The following is an 18592-nucleotide window of genomic DNA, read 5'->3' on the forward strand; positions in this document are numbered from 1 at the left end:
TTATTGTCCTCATCTGGCCTCTTCTCTGCCTGTCTCTTATGTTTCTCCATCCATCTCAATCTTTGTCCATTTTGAAAGGCACACGCACACCTGTTCCAGCAGGCCACACTGTAAGAACAGCAGTGCCAACATAATGTGAGCAGCATGCCAGCAACCCCCGCAGAGGTCCATGAATAAGAGCTGATAGCTGCAGTGGCAGGTTCAAGCACAACATTTTGGCTTGAATGTACTTGCTTTCTATTCTTAGGGCCTCTGGGCTATGGGGTATCATGCTGCTTCAGTCATTCTCAAAAAAACCTTAATGCCTTTGAGAGAAGCCACTCTAAAAAGCCTCCTCTCTAAATGTATAAGTGCTTAGGAATGGCTGTTAAATATTTTCATTGAAAAAAATCAGAGACTAATTAAAAATCAGCCTAATTGAGAATATAATGGAGAAGAAAAAAAAGGTGGCAGCACGGCAGAGGGAAGGATGGAGAGGAAAGAGAACAGTCGGGGATCAAGTGATGACCTTATTAGGTGGTTCTCCCCGTGCGCTCTGCCAGTGGGGAGGAGGCTAAGGCACAACAGGTCACATGAAAACCTCCCCTACCACCTCTAGGTCTTTCAGCATGACGCAGCATAGCAGCCATCACTCATGCCCAGCATCACCCGCTAATCTCCTCTCAGCCTTGACCTCATGAAAACCTGCAACAATGCGCTGCACGAGCACATAAATAACCCACCATGAATTCACACCTTAAGATTCTTGTTCTGTGGCTCAGATTCAACCTGATTTATATTCAGAAGATTAAAATGAGACCAATAAACCAACTCTAATCCCAAAAGGAAATCATCTCAGGTTATAAAATGCCTCTTTCTAAAGAAGCCACTCCGGTAATCATTTACAGAGAGCCCACGTGACACAGGGCTCTGTGTTATCAGAGCAAAGTTAACTGTGTCAACTGATGGCTTCCAAGCAAAGTCTACTTATCTCACTTATCAGCAAGACTGTTTCATGCAGTGTTTACTAAGGCAACAGTCATATCACCGCGCCTGTGTCCGGAAAGGGATAATAGTGGCTGTCTTTATTTTTAGTTGAGAGGCCAAATCAGGTTAGAGTCAGGAAATCATGTAAATTACATTAAAACAAGCAAAGGAAATCAAAACCAAACCCAAAATCGGGGTTAATTTACCTAAATTACAGATTCGCGTATCTACATGCATTGCTTGTAATAAAAGACAGTGAAAGTTTTGCTTGTTATCTGCCAACCTGACAGGATCTGAACTGGTTGACCAGCAGGGTACATCTCTGAGGGTCCTTCCTGCCGTCAAGGCTATCCAGCTCTGTGGCCACCTGGTTCAGCTCTTCATCGGCGTAATAGAACTGGGCCAAGAGCTGAGGGTCTGTCCTCTGCACAGAAACACAAAGCAGTAATTTCAGTATTTGACAATCAAAGCAAGGCAATGTAAATGGCATAAGCTTATAAGTTTCAATTACTTTATGATGTGTATCTATCCTTTTATCACTGACTGTTATTTCTTACCATCGTTCATCTATAGAGATTAGGGGTATTATTTCTATTCACTCCTGGGTTTAACTATTGTGCCTCATCCATCACATAAAGCCTCTTCTCACTTTTTGATAAAGGTAGCCTTAGCTACAAAATTAGCATATTAGTATTATACTAGTATATTAGCATTTTCTGCAAATAATATAATATAATTGGCCATCTTTAGGCATATTTGAGTATTCTGGGTATTAAAACATAAGCACTGAATGGAATTATTAAAGACAGAAAGCATTTGATCCCCCAGAGCAGTAGTTTCTGAATGTTAATCTGTCAGACAATTAAAAAACCATGAAGTGTTCATTTAATATTTTAGTGAATGTCTTTCATTTAGTAAACATTATTAACTTAGCGGCAAAGCAAGCAGTTCAAAAAGGTTGAGCACCCCGCCTGGTTCTGGACGGGGCACAAGGCACAAAGTCATCTGACCTAATCTTACATGTCATAAAAAGCACAGTGTTTACAGAAGAAATCACTATACATGAAAGCAAACAACAAAACCTTTACTAGAAACAATACAGACAAGGTAAAGCAAGGACTTGGAAGTCTTCAGACACTTTGGTAAGATGTTTGACTCCTGACCCAGATGTCGATATATAAAATATGTCACGTAACTGTTGTGTTTTTACTTTCACAACAGTCGCTGATATCATCTACCCATGCATTTTCTTAACAGCTTATCTTCTTCAGGGTCAACTCTGGACAGGTTGCCAGTCACAGGGCTAACAGCATGATCGCTACCGATGGCTTTTGTGATCATTCTTATGAAGATACATATACTCAAACTGACTTTAGCATTCAGTGCACACTTTATGGTTATGTCTTAGTGTTAGCCTGGATTGGATTTAGACAGACACTCATGCATCTTACCACAGGCCTTTTTCGCAGCAACCCTCTCACATTAAGCAGCAGGGAAACACAGGTGTTACTAACGACAGTGGCGAAGGTTCTGCTCGGGTTTAAATATGATTAATAACACCTGTGTTACCTAACCTTTCATAACAAAATTGGTGCTGTTTAAAATGCCCTAAAAATAAAACACAAGAAGTCATCCAATAGCGGCCATTGTGTTGCGTTTATCAGACATTTGTTACTAAAAAACAGAAAAATTGACGCTCTGCTCACTTAACAAAACGCTACGGTTATACAACTGAAGCTAAACAAGATTTTTGGATGGATTTGTTGGGTCGGTGAGTCACTCACACTCAGGGTTTGAAGGGGGAATTTCTAACAGCTGAGCAAAAAAACAAAACAGATTTCTAGCTGAAAGATGATGTCACGATTCAAAATGGATTTCCTAATTATATTACTTTCATTACAGGGTGTAGATCATTATTCATCATTGTATGCTCTCTCTCTTGTTAACTGTATGCATTGAGCCTTGTGTTTGGTTGATTATTACTGATTATTATTTCTCCTTAAACATGGCAACATTTAAGGGAATTAAGTGGAATAAGATTTATTGCCAAGAAGCATAGTTACAATAAAGAACCACCCTGCAAATAGAAAGGAAACCAAGTAAAAGTAATAAAAAATATTTTCTAATTTGCTCTTCAACTCTTTACTGAGGAACTAATAATCAAGTAAGAGAACTGTATGTTGTATTCATTCATTACCACTTGTAGACTGCACAGTGGATTTCTAGGTATAAATACATTTTGTTCTCTATCTTACCACTTTCTGCGTAGGCTGTACAAGTCAGTGGTATAATGTATTAAATCTCTGTTGTTATTAATGTTGTTTTACCACTTAACCTTTTGTTAACAGGTGGAGTGTTTATGTAAACGTACTTTGTACCCAGCTGTCAATTTAACGCTTCAAGGCAACTTTTCATTTCTCATACAGGAGCTAATCTCACACGAAAGGAGCAAAATAAAAAGAGCACAACAGAGGGAGAAGTCACGCCAAAGCAATTAAGCACTAACAGGACACAGAGGACGTATAACAAACCAACATACTGCTGATCTTTAGGGACAAAAATAAAATCAGGTAAGTAGGGCGCTGTAAAGGCCAGCGTAACGCAGGTTGCTTTCCCATTTGCTGGGATTGATTTGTGAGAAATACAATAGAAATTCATATTCGTACATACGCACATTTCACAAACACATACAGTATGAGGAAATAAATGACTAACCCTGCTAAAATCTAAACAAAAGGAGCTAACAAAGGTTTATAAGCAATGCTGTGCAAAAGTCTTGAGCCACACCTTATTTCTTTAAGTTTTGTTAGGAAAATAAGAAATCTGAGCAGTGTTTAGAGGCGCAAACATATGAAGGGCATTCAGAGTTGTTCTTTCACGTTTGGCCACATTTTCTGTCCTCTATCAAGATGATCCAACACTGCTTCAATAATGCTGAACTTGGGGCTCCTGTGTGTGTATTTTTTTTCTTATCCAGGAACAATTTTACTCCATTTGGGGTCATTGTCATATTGAATAATGAATCTGTTGCTTTCCAGATCGTACTGTATGGTGGATCCAATCTGACAATAACTTTTCTGCACTCATAATTTTAATTCTGACAAGATCCCCAACATGACTGGCTGAAAGACAGACCCAAACCATGACAGAGCCTCCACCGTGTTAGAGATGGCTACAGACACTCACTGTTGTACCCATCTCCTGATCTCCTCCATACATTTGACCCAGAAATTAACATTTTGGGTTCATCACTCCATAAGACATGTAACCACTGATTTTCACTCCGGTTATTGGGCCATGTATCCAGTCTTTGCTTAAAGACTTGACTTTCAGATACTGTTCAACAACCTTTCATAGTTTTCAGCCCTGTCACTTCTTTGTGCCATGATATGTCATGTTTTCAGATAATATATCTTTGGGAATTACATTGTTGGTGCAAAAACTATTTCACGCCCATCAAACTGTGTTAAAACTGTGAAAATAAAAACGTTTTGAAATACCCTCAGAAAGCGTGGAAAACTAACTAAACTGCTTAAGGCAACTTTAAGAAATTACAAGAAATTTTGGCTCCTTGGAAGCAAAATACAAGGAAATGAGGAGTGGCGCAAGACTTTTCCACAGTACTGTGGTATAAAAGCTCCCTGGAAGAGCAGGTGTAATTAGAGAGCCTAGCGCTGGTGGATATCTCCTGCCATGTGCTCTTCACTGTGGCGAAAACGCACAACACAGCAAATCACTTCAAAGCTTAGCGCGAAGCACACACACACAGCCACAACACACCAGGCAGAAAAAGATACGTTAAAAAAATGGAAACACAACAACGGTTCATCTATAATTGCAATTCAAACTTAACTGGACAATCTAGATACCAAATTTCCATTTCAAGTGTGCACAAACGCATACACACACATCCTGCGAAGGGCTTCTGTTAACCAAAAGGTTAATGGTTCTGAAAACGGCGACCACATACCGATGTGCATCATCACAAACCACGCAGCCTCAGTGATGGCACAGGAGCTCAAAAGGCCAGCATGACTGTGCAGACTGGAAGCAGAGAGAGCTGCACCAGTAAACATTTGCCTGCTGTGCACTGACGGGAAGTGTTTTTTTATGACGTGAAAAACCAGAGAATACTGGTATTTATCGGAACCTCTCACAGGATCTTTTCCCTTAAGTTTGCAGTGTTTCCTGTTGCACGATGCTCTCCCCATGGAGGCGTGCTTCTCTCTCTCTCTGAATATGATACATGGTGCTGTTCCCTCACTCTCTTGCTCATTAATAATGAAACAAACAGCAAGAAGAAAACAGAGATATCTCCTACAGCTGGGTCGCATTATTACTGCGAGGTGGAAAAACTACTGTGAACATGCTGCTCTAGAAAGGTTATTAGCAGTAACCAAACACGTCCTGGCAATCCTAATTAACACGTAGCGCACAATAAAAGAACATTTTGTACATTTTTTTTGTCAAGGTCAAACTTTTATTAGATGACAATGCAATCACAAGGAAGATAATGTGTCTTTCCCAGGTAAAGACCCATGTTAAGATGACTGGAGAACAGCGGCACTAAAGTGAAGCAGATCAGCATTTCAATTCGAGCTTAGGGCTCTTTCAGTAGGGCAGATGTTTGTCATTGCCAATACGACACCCACTTTGTATCCAAACACAGCTTTTCAACTTGCTACGAGTAAAATCAATAATATCCCAGCACATTTTGTTCATGTGTGTGAATTTTTATGCAATGTTTCATATGCCGTGTTATGTTTACTGAATAAGATGGAAGCAGGGAGCAGAGAAGGCCTTAACAAGGTTGCTTTACACCCTACTTACATAGACTATAAATGAATACATGATAAATCCAGGGTAATACTAAAAATATTTTCATGAATGAAAATGTTTTCAGTGACTTCAATCTGTTTATGAGGATAAAAACACCCAAATTGTGAGAAAAATGGTAGATTTATACAGGAAAAGTCAGATCACTGAGACTAAAGGCAGACTTCTGGGGGAAAAGGCCATTAAATGTTAGTAAAAGTCATAATTCTAAGATTATCAAGATTTTTTTAGTGGTCCAAAGTTGAGTGAGCATTTTTTACAAGCACTCTTTAAATCTTTAAATGACCATTTGTTCAACCATTTTTTTAAGTGACAAAACAGTTTAGGAAAGAAGAGAAGATGAGCTTTACAGAGATAAGCTGTGTATCACGGTAGCACAAAGTAATCACTGCTATCTTAACACTGACAGAAAATCCCCAGCTCCGCCTAGTTTTTACCATGTGAGCTTCACATTACCTTACTCCTTGACTATGTTGGGAGGGAGAGAAAATTCATATGGTTCCTGAAAGATGAGATAAGTCCATCAGGTCTGCATGAAACTTGGGTGATAAAGGGTTAAAGGGAATATCATCTGATACTGATGTTTAGCTAATAAATAAATGCTTCTGTCATTTCATGAGTGTATTTGGCATCACTGTAATGGAAAAAAAAAATATATATATATATATATATATCTCTATCTATCAGAAGGCAACATTGCAGACATAGAGGACAGTTACAAGTACCTGGGGATCCCGCAGGCGAATGGGAACCATGAAGAGGCCGCTAGAAAAGCTGCAACCACCAAGTACCTGCTGAGGAGTCAGCTGAATGGTAAGAACAAGATCCGGGCCATCAACACATACGCCCTGCCCGTGATCAGGTACCCTGCTGGGGTAATAGGCTGGCCAAAGGAGGAGATAGAAGCCACTGACATAAAGACAAGAAAGCTCCTTACCATGCATGGAGGGTTTCACCCCAAGTCCAGCACCCTGAGGCTGTACGCTAAGCGGAAGGAAGGGGGCCGGGGACTGGTGAGTGTCAGCACCACAGTCCAGGATGAGACAAGGAACATCCAAGAATACATTGGGAAGATGGCCCCAACTGACCGAGTGCTCAGTGAATACCTCAGGCAGCAGAAACCCAAGAAAGAGGAGGGAGACGAGGAACCATCATGGAAGGACAGGCCCCTGCACGGTATGTACCACCGGCAGATAGAGGAGGTGGCTGATATCCAGAAATCCTACCAGTGGCTGGACAAAGCTGGACTGAAAGACAGCACAGAGGCACTAATCATGGCAGCACAAGAACAAGCTCTGAGCACAAGATCCATAGAGGCTGGGGTCTATCACACCAGGCAAGACCCCAGGTGCAGGCTGTGTAAAGATGCCCCAGAGACAATCCAGCACATAACAGCAGGGTGCAAGATGCTAGCAGGCAAGGCATACATGGAACGCCATAACCAAGTGGCCGGCATAGTGTACAGGAACATCTGTGCCGAGTATAACCTGGAAGTCCCGAGGTCAAAATGGGAGATGCCCCCAAGGGTGGTGGAGAATGACCGAGCTAAGATCCTGTGGGACTTCCAGATACAGACGGACAAAATGGTGGTGGCTAACCAACCGGACATAGTGGTGGTAGACAAACAGAAGAAGACGGCCGTAGTGATCGATGTAGCGGTTCCGAATGACAGCAATATCAGGAAGAAGGAACACGAGAAGCTGGAGAAATACCAAGGGCTCAGAGAAGAGCTCGAGAGGATGTGGAGGGTGAAGGTAATGGTGGTCCCCGTGGTAATCGGAGCACTAGGTGCGGTGACTCCCAAGCTAGGCGAGTGGCTCCAGCAGATCCCGGGAACAACATCGGAGATCTCTGTCCAGAAGAGCGCAGTCCTGGGAACAGCTAAGATACTGCGCAGGACCCTCAAGCTCCCAGGCCTCTGGTAGAGGACCCGAGCTTGAAGGATAAACCGCCCGCAGGGCGTGCTGGGTGTTTTTATATATATATATATATATATATATATATATATATATATATATATATATATATATATATATATATATATATATATATATATATCTAAGTGTCTCTGAATGTGTAGGCTAATGGTAAATGAACACAAACGAAATATTATTCATACAGGAATACAGCCAAATGATCGCAAGATGAGGTATTTATCCTCTTTGTCTAAATTCGACCTCTGAACAGAGAGAAAAGCTGTGACATCAGCAGTGGCAAGACAGGCCAGTTCGACTGGACAACTGAACAACAATGAGCGAGCCTATGATACAAATGTCAATGACCAAACAGGAAACAGGAGTGGGGGACAGTGAAAGACCTTTTTCTAGTCCGGACACAACACTTCTCACAGTCTGCCGGCATTCAGTTGGAGACTTTCTGAAGGATATAGGCCAACGCTGAAGAAGGAAGAAAAGAAGTGTTTGAGACAGACACCATGCTATAGCCTCCTCCTGCTGCATTCCTCACACAAGAGGAAACATTCCTGCAGCATTGCATCATGGGGGATAAGTCAAAGGCAAGCAGTGTTCACGGCATGCTGATTTAGGTAAAGGCAGGAATGCGTGAGCTGTTTGGTCTACAGAACCATACAGCATTGAATAATAATTTAATAAGAGTTAGTACAAAGGTATGAAAGGACTGAATTTCATGCAGTGTAGACGTCTGCATCAGCCCCCTTTTCTGACACTAGTGTGAAAACCTTTAAGACAGCTGCACCAGCTCAAGTGAATTTAAATTTAGTTGAGTTATAATGTGCTACATGTGAACAGACACAACATTATCGGACTAATGCAGCCATTACAAAGACATACAGACTACAGCAGCCCATTTTCAAAACCTGAAAATCTTCTGCACCAAAACCTTTAATCTCATCTCATCCATTTTAGCCTTTTGACGTGAATCTCTTTCCCCAGATTCAAATTCAGGCAGGGGCCTTTCTGTGTTGAGTAAACATGTTTTCTCTTGGGGTAACTCACTTCATCCCACAACCCAATGACATACATGGCTTCATTAATTGGTGATTCTACATTAGTTGTAGGTGTGATTTATCCCCCGCCTCCTGCCCCATGACAACTGGGATAGGTTCCAGGACCCCTGCGACCCTCAATTGGATAAGTGGAAGAAAATAAATGGGTGGCTGTGTTGACACTGCAATTAAAACTATAAGTGATCTCCTGGGTTTTCAAGACTTGTACTCATTGTTCCAACTAACAATGCAACATCTGGTATGAAATGCTCACAGCTGAAACAAGTCTGTCTGAAGGCGTGCCAAACTAGGCGTGCCTAGACAGGCATTATGCAAATGTGGCACATGGTTATGTAGATAAGTCATGGAATAAAAGCTTGGACTCCAAACAAGGAGTTTCAGGCAGTAGGAGTGGACTTAGGACCTTACAAACATTTTAACTGCACATGCTGTATATTCTGACACCCTCCAGGAGAGGCAAAACCCAAATTATTTTTTACATTAGCGCCCACTAGATGAAAAAAGACTCATAACTACATTTAAAAATAATAATGTATCTGCAAGGTCCCTTTTACACTCAGTAGTTAAGTGGTATCGACTGGAGAGCAGAACACATGTTCGTTAGAAACTGATGACATACTCACTGAAATAGCTTTACTGGCCTTTAAAAGTAAACCGATGACTTATTCACTAAAAAAGCTTTCCAGACCTTTGAAAGTAATAAAACACAGATCAGTCCTCTGTCACAGATTCAGATCCACAGTCTCCACTGGTAATATACTTTGTTACATGCGTCATGAGTCAATGATGATGTTACAGGCTCTTCTAAAAAAGCAAACAAAAATTAAAAAAGGCAAGCTATCCATTGGAAACAAGCGCCTGCGTTCATCTGCCTACATAAAAAAAACTTTGAAAGTTTAGAGAAAATTGTTAAAAGTTTTAGAATAACTGTGAAAATCTCTCTTAAAATTTCCTTAAAATAGCAGAGTCATATCGTGGTATAAAAGTTGTAAACATCTGGGGGTTTGACTCCCGAACTCGTGAGTTGTGTTATCATCATTCAACACCAATGACAGCTCTACCTTGCGTGAGGAAATGATTCAGCAGATTTGGCTCTTGTCCCCTGTGGCGTGCCACTCTCCTGTTATAGTCCTGCTGTCACTTGTCCTGGGTGCCCTCTGTCTGGGATGACTCTAAATCTCCATCCACTGCGGTCAGAAACTCATCATTTTAGGTGACCAAGATCCCAAGATTTCATCCAGAGTGACAATTAGAGTAAAAACCCCTCAAACATCATTTCACAATGACTCAGTTGAATTTCTGCTGGGTTTTTTTGTTCAACGTTAACATCAATAACATGCGGTGTCGGCGTGACTCTCATTGAAACGTGCTACTGAAAGTTCCCTGCCGCTGTGTGATCAGCATTTTGATCATCTCAGCCAGCTCTTTTCTTGAGCTGCTGATTTCATTCCTATTCAGACTGTGCAGATGATGACGGTTGTCAGGCTAATGCTTCATGAGCATCCATAGCATCGGTGCATGCACATTGAGCCCACTTGAGGGACTTATGAGAAACCTTGCTCAATTTGCTGCCTTCTGGCTTCCTTCCAACGATCAGAGGCAAATATTGTAGGGGGAAACCAGTTCACTCTGCTTCTTTCAGTCAGCTGGCAGACTGGCAAAAAAAAGAAAAAACAGAAAGCAGCTGAGAACAGTTCATCACCTTATTTATTATTCAGGACTCAGCATAAAAGCCATGGCAAGAGCAAGCCAATCTTTTTGGTAGAAAACAAGGAAACTTCTGCAACCATTATTTATATGAGGTTTGGCAGAATAAAAAGTATAATCTTTCTAAGAATGCCGTGTTATGCTGATTTACTTCCAGTTATGTTGAGTCATTCCCTTCGTATTCAGCTCGCGTCAGGAGTTTCCTTCCTACCTCAGAGTTATTGATAGTCGGCTTTCATCCATAAATACCACATTTTAAGATATTTAATACATAAATCTTTAACTGTGTTCATGTCTGAGGAGTATTTCTGCACAAACCAGCTGAAAGTTGATCTGGGTCCACAGCACGCTACCAACTTAACTGAGTGCACTGACTCAGTATTATCAAAGTGCTCAACCCATCTGGGCTGATGACATAATCTATGAGCCCGTCTGCTCTGTGAGGGATGGAAATAATCCGGTGTTGTATTACAGCAATGACCCAAGCATGTGCCCAGCACATGGTCCGAGCAGGCAGAGTGAACACACAAGTGCACTGAGGATTTAGGTGGCCCTGGGGCTTGTTCAGTATCCCACCCCCCCATGGTCATGTGGTGACACATGGGGACACCCCTCGTCCCAAAAACCTCAGCGTTCTTATGCAAGAAATAATCTGGTTATACAATCCGGTAATGTTTTCTGGATCAAGGCTAGAGAAGGGAACGCTTTTTTAGATTTGATAAAATCACAACTTTTTTTTTTCCATGTATCGCTCGGTGTCCCAATCAGATGAAAGCATTCGTGGAGATGCTCAGACCCTTTTCTTATGCTGCGATGACCAGACTTTAAGAATTTTCCTGATTTTAATGAATCAACACGCAAGTCCGGTAACGCACGTCCTCCCCGTAGTTTTGTCACACACTTCTAAGTCAATCGAGCTAATTCTGTCCACATACTGACTGTTGTGATCACTGAATGAGAATGAGTATTGTCCAGGATGTCACACAATGACAGCCCGGGATAACTACAGTACTTGTGTGGGCAAACACACACCTCTGTTTGGCGTCGGTGGAGATTAAAGCTGCGGTTATGCCTGATGCATCAGTTATTGCGCACAGCAATTATGACATCAACGCAGCGTTGTAACCTTTTATACTTGAGCTTCACTTACTGCTGTCTACCTCTAAATGACAGACGTCACTGCTGAGAAAAGTATATGCTACACGACTGTAATAGCAACAGAAGAGGTGATATAAAGGAACTATGTCATGCAAGCACAGCGACAATTATCGGTTTATCTACACTTTTCTGTAGACAGTCGCACATTTTCCTTTTGGTTGAGCAATCCCAGCACAGCTTCTGTGACAACTGGGAATCCAACTGATAGTCTGTAAATATGCTTTTAAAGGAAGACCAGTACATAGACTCATGCCGCCACGTCAACCAGTTTGCATGCATGCCACGTGATGCAGGTTACAAAATTAAACACACAACCACCTGACATTGGGTCATCAGCAATAATGACTACTTTTTATGCCACCATGAGCAAAGGTAACAACTGCAAGCGTAAACTAAGCTTACATTTATGCCAGTCATCATGCTTGTGCACATGGCATTATACCTAAAAGCCCACTCCTGATACCTCAACGTCACTGCAAAACAGCTAGATGCATACCCAGCATTAAAATTTAGATTAACATGATACAAAGGTAAGTGGAAAACTGCTAAACTTTTACTGAACACAGACTGTTTTGTTAGTCATGAACTGCATTAACTTAAAGCCTCCCTTTAGCACCAGAAGTAAATTAGGCCTTGAAACATTGCAAAGTTTTCTAGTGTTGATAAAGAACGGCATTACTTCTGACTGCAACCAAGTTACTGGCCATTCTCCCTCATTTCTCTCCCATCCTCTGCAGGTGGTAGGCAAAGCCCAAGGTGTGGGGGAGGGTACTTCATTCGCAGGTGCTTTGCTCATAGCCGTCAAAAATCCTACATTTTTAAAATGAAAAGAAATAAACGGAAAAGTCATGTTAAAAAGTTATTTTTAAAATGATCTTACGGCATTTTTGTAGCAATGAAAATAAATAAAACACTGGAACCCGATGCTTCCATAGGTTAGGGTTAAGGTTAGTTAGAAACCCCTCTGTCTGTGCAAAGGAAGTGTCAGGACAACCTGTGTATTATCAGAAAAATACTGCACAGCGGGATTTAGTACTAGATGCTTCAATATGGATGGCAACAAATAAACACAAGTAACTGGTTTGTCAGTGGTTCACCCTGCAGCAAGATAATGACCCAAAACATTAGAGGAAGAGGACAAGGCAGGCTTCAGATGATGGAAAACCAGCAGTCTCCAGACTGAATCCCCATTTAGGTGAACTCGATAAAAGGGCGAAGCAAAGCAAACTAAAAGAACAATAGGTTTGGTGCTGAAACATCCAATGTGTTATTTCTTGTGGTCTGAGTTTAAAATTTAGGATAACATAAGATATATTTTATTTATCCCATCATTGTTACATTCATGCATTACAGCTGCCAAACTACTAATCTGTATCTTTCCAATTCTTCAAAAACAGTTTTACCTATTACAGAGCATTACTGTGTCTAGAAGAAATTATAGATTTTCATATTGTTTCCCTTATTGTCACTATTATATTTATGTGCTCTCTCTTTTCATTTTAACTTAACCATACCAGTTTGCGCAATCTTTAAAAAAAATAGCTCTTGCTATTGAGGCCTTGAGTACATAAAAGCTACAGAAAAAACGACACAAACTGATAATCTGATAATTACTTAAACAGTTAAGCAAAGAGTGTGTAAAGCATGAATGTTCTTAGTTATAAAATTCAGTAAGAAAAACCCCTACAGTGTTGATAAAAAGCTGCATTATTCTCAACTAAAGCCAAATCCAAAATCTAACCTAGAAATACAAGCCTACTATTCTCCTTTCCTTCTGTCACTCACATCCTCTGCTGGGAAGACAAAAGCCAAATCATGAGGGGTGGCGCTTCATTTACAGGTAATTCCAAGAACAGTCAAACTTATAAATACAGACAAAGGTGATCGTGATGTTTTTCATCAATGATAATGAAGAGAGCAATTTAAAAGGTACCAATGCCAATAAAAACAGGGTGCAGAAAAGTGTACATCCCCCTCAGTCAGGACTGAGACTTGCTGATTCTCTGTGGTACTTCAAAATCTCACTGTTTTCCACGGCTACTTTCCTTCAATCATCGTGCCCTCACACCTCTTGGGTTCTGCTTACAGTCCTGCAATGAATTTAAAAAGGCTTTCAATTGCCTGGCCTGCCTGAATCTGCACTAGGGTCAGCTCTCTAAATCCCAGCAGCTGACACCAAATCAATTACCACGTGGCTGTTGGGTAAGCAGAATGGGATGTCCACAAGGAACTCCAGAAACTGGGCTAAATATGAAACCACAGTGACCACTGCTCACCAGTCTGCAGCAAATATGCAGAACTGGCTGTGCAAAGACTAACCCCAGACACAAGCACAGCGAGAGCATGGAGCAATTATTACAGAATAAATAAGCAGCTATGGTTCCCTCTGATAAGAATATATATGAAGTGTAATAAAATTTTAAATGTTGGAGGCATATTGACAAGAAAACGAAATCAAATGAATTAAAGGTACAAACAAGGATTATGTAAATACTTTACATGTAATTACACATTTGTTACAAAAGACAGAATAAAGATTAAAATTGAAAACTAAAAAAAGAAGCAAAGTTGTAAAAATGCACTCTTGACCAGCATAAACTCAAAGATATATACTACTATCAATATTTGCATTGTACATAAACATTGCGATGAAAATCATCATATCACAGACCACAAGCTGACATCTTCAAATGACATAAACCCAGTGTTTTATTTAAAAAGCAACAATTCAGAATTAATATTTATCTAATTATCTGAAAATTTATCAGATTTTTTTTTGCTTCTATTAATCGTTTCAACTCTTCTTCCTAGAAGCCATTTAATAATTCAATAAATGTATTAGTAACAACTGTGTTAATGGGAATGAAAACTTGTGTTAGGTTTTGGTCTTTTAAAAAGCCAGAATGTGAAGCGTCACAAGTCTGATGACTGTGCCTTTTCCCACTTTCCAAACAGATGCGTCTGTTAGTTTGTGTGTCATCGCCACCTCTTCATACATGAACATTTCTTTTCAAATCAAATTCAAATGATGCATTTCAAGAAGGGCCCACACGGCCGACAACAAAGAGAGAACAAAGGGAAAGCAAAAAATCTGTTTCTTTGTCGAAACCGTCAGCTGTCAGCGCGCCTCGCTGTCTTTCTGATGGTGTAAATAAACTTTTTCAGAGTATCTCATATGATGGTTTGACAGTGATTTATGAGCATGATAAATACTTGCCTGCCTTGACGTGTTTCATTTACATGTTAATAATTTTACAGCATTGTTCTTTATATAAAAAATGCATAGTTTCGAGAGATTTGATCTCATGCAAGCTTTGTTTACTGTTATATAAAATTCCCTCTGAGTTTTTATGCAGGAATGTTGACTCAAACATTGGAGCAGCTCTCCCCAGCCCAACAACAAATACCTGCTGAAAATTAATTTTTATCGGTTAGCTTCTTTAATCTTCCTCCTATTAGTTTGGGCCATAGTTCAGATCTAATGTGTGTATGATGGAATAATTGCAAAATGACATTGCTGACTGTGTCTTTATATGTGTGTGTACTTATCTTTAATTTGTGGTTTTAGTCAAACTGTTACGTTTTTTTAAAGTGTTGTACAAATGAAATTATTATTGTCAGTATTATGACTATTACTGTTGTTGTTAAATAACACTAGTAGTTATTAGAAATATGATGTAATTAATCAAATCTGCCAAGAGGAAACCTCATTGGCTGATGTTTGATGTGTTGCGAGCTAAAAGCTAATCTGTTTCCATGCTAAAGATTAAGCAGCAGCACACTATAAACAAAAGTTATCACCTGCTTCGTTCAGATAAAGAGGAGTGCAGTATGAGCTATCTACACATTAAAATGTCCTGTGGGGAGAGGGGCAAAATTAGTAGCGTGCTGCAAAATGGGGTGCGTGCACTGGGCTCGGTGCGACCTGTGAGCCCCGTCACACTGACAGATGAGGTGGTGTGAAGCTGAAGGTCAGCTCCTGAATGCCTGATGGAATACCAGCACAGAGAGGAACACAGGTTACAGAGGAAATGCCCAGGTTTAGCCGCCTGTCTTTTGTAATCAGTCACTGTGCAACTTGATGAGAGGTGAGGAAACACTCGCCAACATTGGTCTTGGCTTTGTTTTCTGCAATGTGCAATGTAGCACACTCTTATTAATCCTTCTCCAAGCTTATCTTTTTGATCTACAACTCTTCTCCACACTAAATATAACTTGAGTTACAAAACACACCAGGTAGGAGAGCTCTTTATAGATATTTGGGTTGCTAACTAGCTGCATAAAAACCAGCTCAACCAGTTTAAGGATCTACAAAGTATGTAGAAAGCCTAACCTGTCAATACTGCAGTATTATGTCCTTCCAACCCATGCGTACTTCTTAGCAGGACATCCATCTTTACACATTCATCTTGTCCAGGAACTAATGCATTGAGTTTGACTAAGAAGGGATTGTGTGGCAGGGGCAAAAAAAGTCCTGCTCTGTGTGACTTATCTTAGAGGTACAGAGCAGCTATGGAAATATCAATAGCTCTGCTTCAGTCAAAGGAACAAGCTGATTCAACATTTTTCTATCTCCAGGAGAGCATAGTTCAGTGATAAACCACTTACTGTTGATGGAAATGACAATGCAATGTGGTGTTTGACAATAAATGCCAAAATATGGGGGATGGAAACAGATTTTAATTAGTACAGAAATATTTTCTCTTAGAACAAATTAAACAACTATTGGCTAGCAAAGTGCCTCTTCAGCACCATGTGCCAAAGTCATCTGAACTTTCTTTCTTTATTACTGTTGCCTTTTCATGCTGATTGGCACAACTGTAGAAGCTTTTAGCGCCTCTCCCCACTCCTTTGAGGCAGAACTGGTCATTTAAATCCCACAGACTCATGCGTAATTCTTTTCAATCCTACCATAGCTGTGATTTGGCAGAAAAGGCACTGATGCAATAGCTCAGCACTTTAGAGGCAGTAGTCGTTTACGAATGTAACAATACTCTGGTGAACCCCAACACTTTGGCCTGACCCCAGATCACCGAAATGCTGCGACAGCAAATACAGTTTGACTCAGGAACAGGGAATGACGCAGGTGTGTGTATGTGGTCCAGAACAGGTGGACAAAGTGTAATCAGAGGCCTTTTATCTAAGCCTTGTGTGACACTACTGTTGCAAAAGCTCTTATTATAATTACCCAATGATGATGTGATTCAGCAGTTTTCTATTATCAAGAAGGCTGACTTATACTCTACTTATGCTCCCAATTGGAAATACATGTTGCCAAACCTTTTAAAGGTTTCGGATGCAAAACGCATTTTTCATGTATTAAACACTTTTTTTATTGCCAATGTGTGAATGAACTGTAGAAACTCCCTTCCTCCAAGGCTAAAAAAATCCCTTTACATTGAACATGAATTGATTACGTTTTATTTATTTTCAGCGATGCCCAGGAAACCCTGTCTCCAGCCACCTCCTCAGTTCTTCTGGGGGAACACTGAAGTGCTTCTAAAACAGCCAAGAGATGTCTCCAACATGTCCTTGCTCTGCCCCTGGACCCCTTCTTTATGGGATCGGAACAACTCACTTAGGAGGTGCCCAGAACGCATCTTAAGCCATAGGTTAGCTAGGAAAATAGATTGGCACTTAAATCGACAGCTCAGCTCACTCTTTACCATAACAGGCTGGCACCACTCCATCTGTTAATCTCCCTGAACTATGTTGCTCTGCTCACATTGTTGCTAGCCAATCGAATCATAATGTAGGGCAAGTCCACAACAGTCCCAGTTTCTCCTACGGCCTCTTGGGAAAGTTAATTGCCCACCCATGGTCTATGCTCTATAGTTTGGCTCAAGCTCGGTTAGCTTGCCTTGTGAGTGATCACAACTGCTTAGCTATGCAGCATATCTTGTAATCACCGCTGTTTCGTCCGATGATTCCTTGAGTGTGGAGTTCAAACACACAGTGACCTATCAGCTGACTTACCTCTTATCACAGGTATCATAATAACAAGGGTTTTTCTGAACATTATCATCGAGGAACTTTCAGTAAAGCAGGAGCATGCCAAGAAATAACAGTTACCTCCACCAGTCAACAGCTTGTTTAAGAGGCTTAATAATCTTTAAAGACTTACAATGTACAGCAGCTATGACACAGGTTTAACCTTTTAAGTGCAAGCCTTAAGTCAATATACTGACACAAACACACTGCTATGAAGTTAACAAGAATTTTCAATCCAGAGAAATGTTCACGTTCACTCATCCTAAAAGGTGCTGCAGTTGGCATATACTGAACTGTTCATTTAACAAGGCAACCAAGCCTTTAATACTTCCTCTGCTGTGTCAGGCATGTTTCCACACTTTGAGCTTGATTTAAGGAATCACAGCACATCCATTACTAGCGCACCCAAAAAGTGACGATTTTGCTGACAAATGTGTTTCCCGGGCAGGATTTGATTGTTTTGCCTTTTTTCAGACTGTATTCACAAATGGTATACAGAGCTGAGACAATCAATATTTTAAATAAACTGCATGAGAAAAATAGCTGGTAGGTATTTTGGTGGTCTTTAAGGCTTCAAATACAAAACAATGTTTTCTTAAAGTCCACCTTATCAATTGTAACAAAGTGTCTTTGTCCTGGCCTGATATAAATAAAATATATTTGGACTTTGAACTGATACTACAACAAAACCATATTAATATGTCACCTTCTACTTTAAAAAAGGTTTGGATCTTGGAAAACGTCGACCAGAATAACAAATTCAGGTAAACTGTGCCATGTTTTATTTGTTCTTTGTTTGGAATAAACACATACTTTTATTTTAATCATGTTTTTTGCACTTTTTTTTATTTTTTAAAAAGGTGCTATTTTCTAGCATGTATATGCACCAAATGATAAACCCGTTTATTAAAAAAATATCCAGCAGAATCAATAATGAAAACAAATAGT

General features: G+C 40.3%; 1 protein-coding gene across 3 annotated transcripts in view; it reads right to left on the bottom strand.

Annotated features, from left to right (window-relative positions):
• The window catches only part of zfyve28 (zinc finger, FYVE domain containing 28), a 28385-nt gene that overhangs the window by 8959 nt on the left and 834 nt on the right, over window positions 1-18592 (bottom strand). For 2 of the 3 annotated variants that reach the window (XM_085391211.1, XM_085391210.1), the window contains exon 2: window positions 1250-1390. In XM_085391211.1, the coding sequence (XP_085247337.1) occupies window positions 1250-1390 (141 nt within the window). Of the gene's footprint in view, window positions 1-1249; window positions 1391-9849; window positions 10443-18592 lie in introns of all 3 variants that reach the window. The other variant, XM_085391212.1, reaches the window with a different exon arrangement.

The sequence above is a fragment of the Rhamphochromis longiceps genome, linkage group LG19 (genome assembly GCF_057381845.1).
Source record: "Rhamphochromis longiceps isolate RC_006_pf linkage group LG19, R_longiceps_female_GT1.1, whole genome shotgun sequence".
Lineage (NCBI taxonomy): Eukaryota > Metazoa > Chordata > Actinopteri > Cichliformes > Cichlidae > Rhamphochromis > Rhamphochromis longiceps.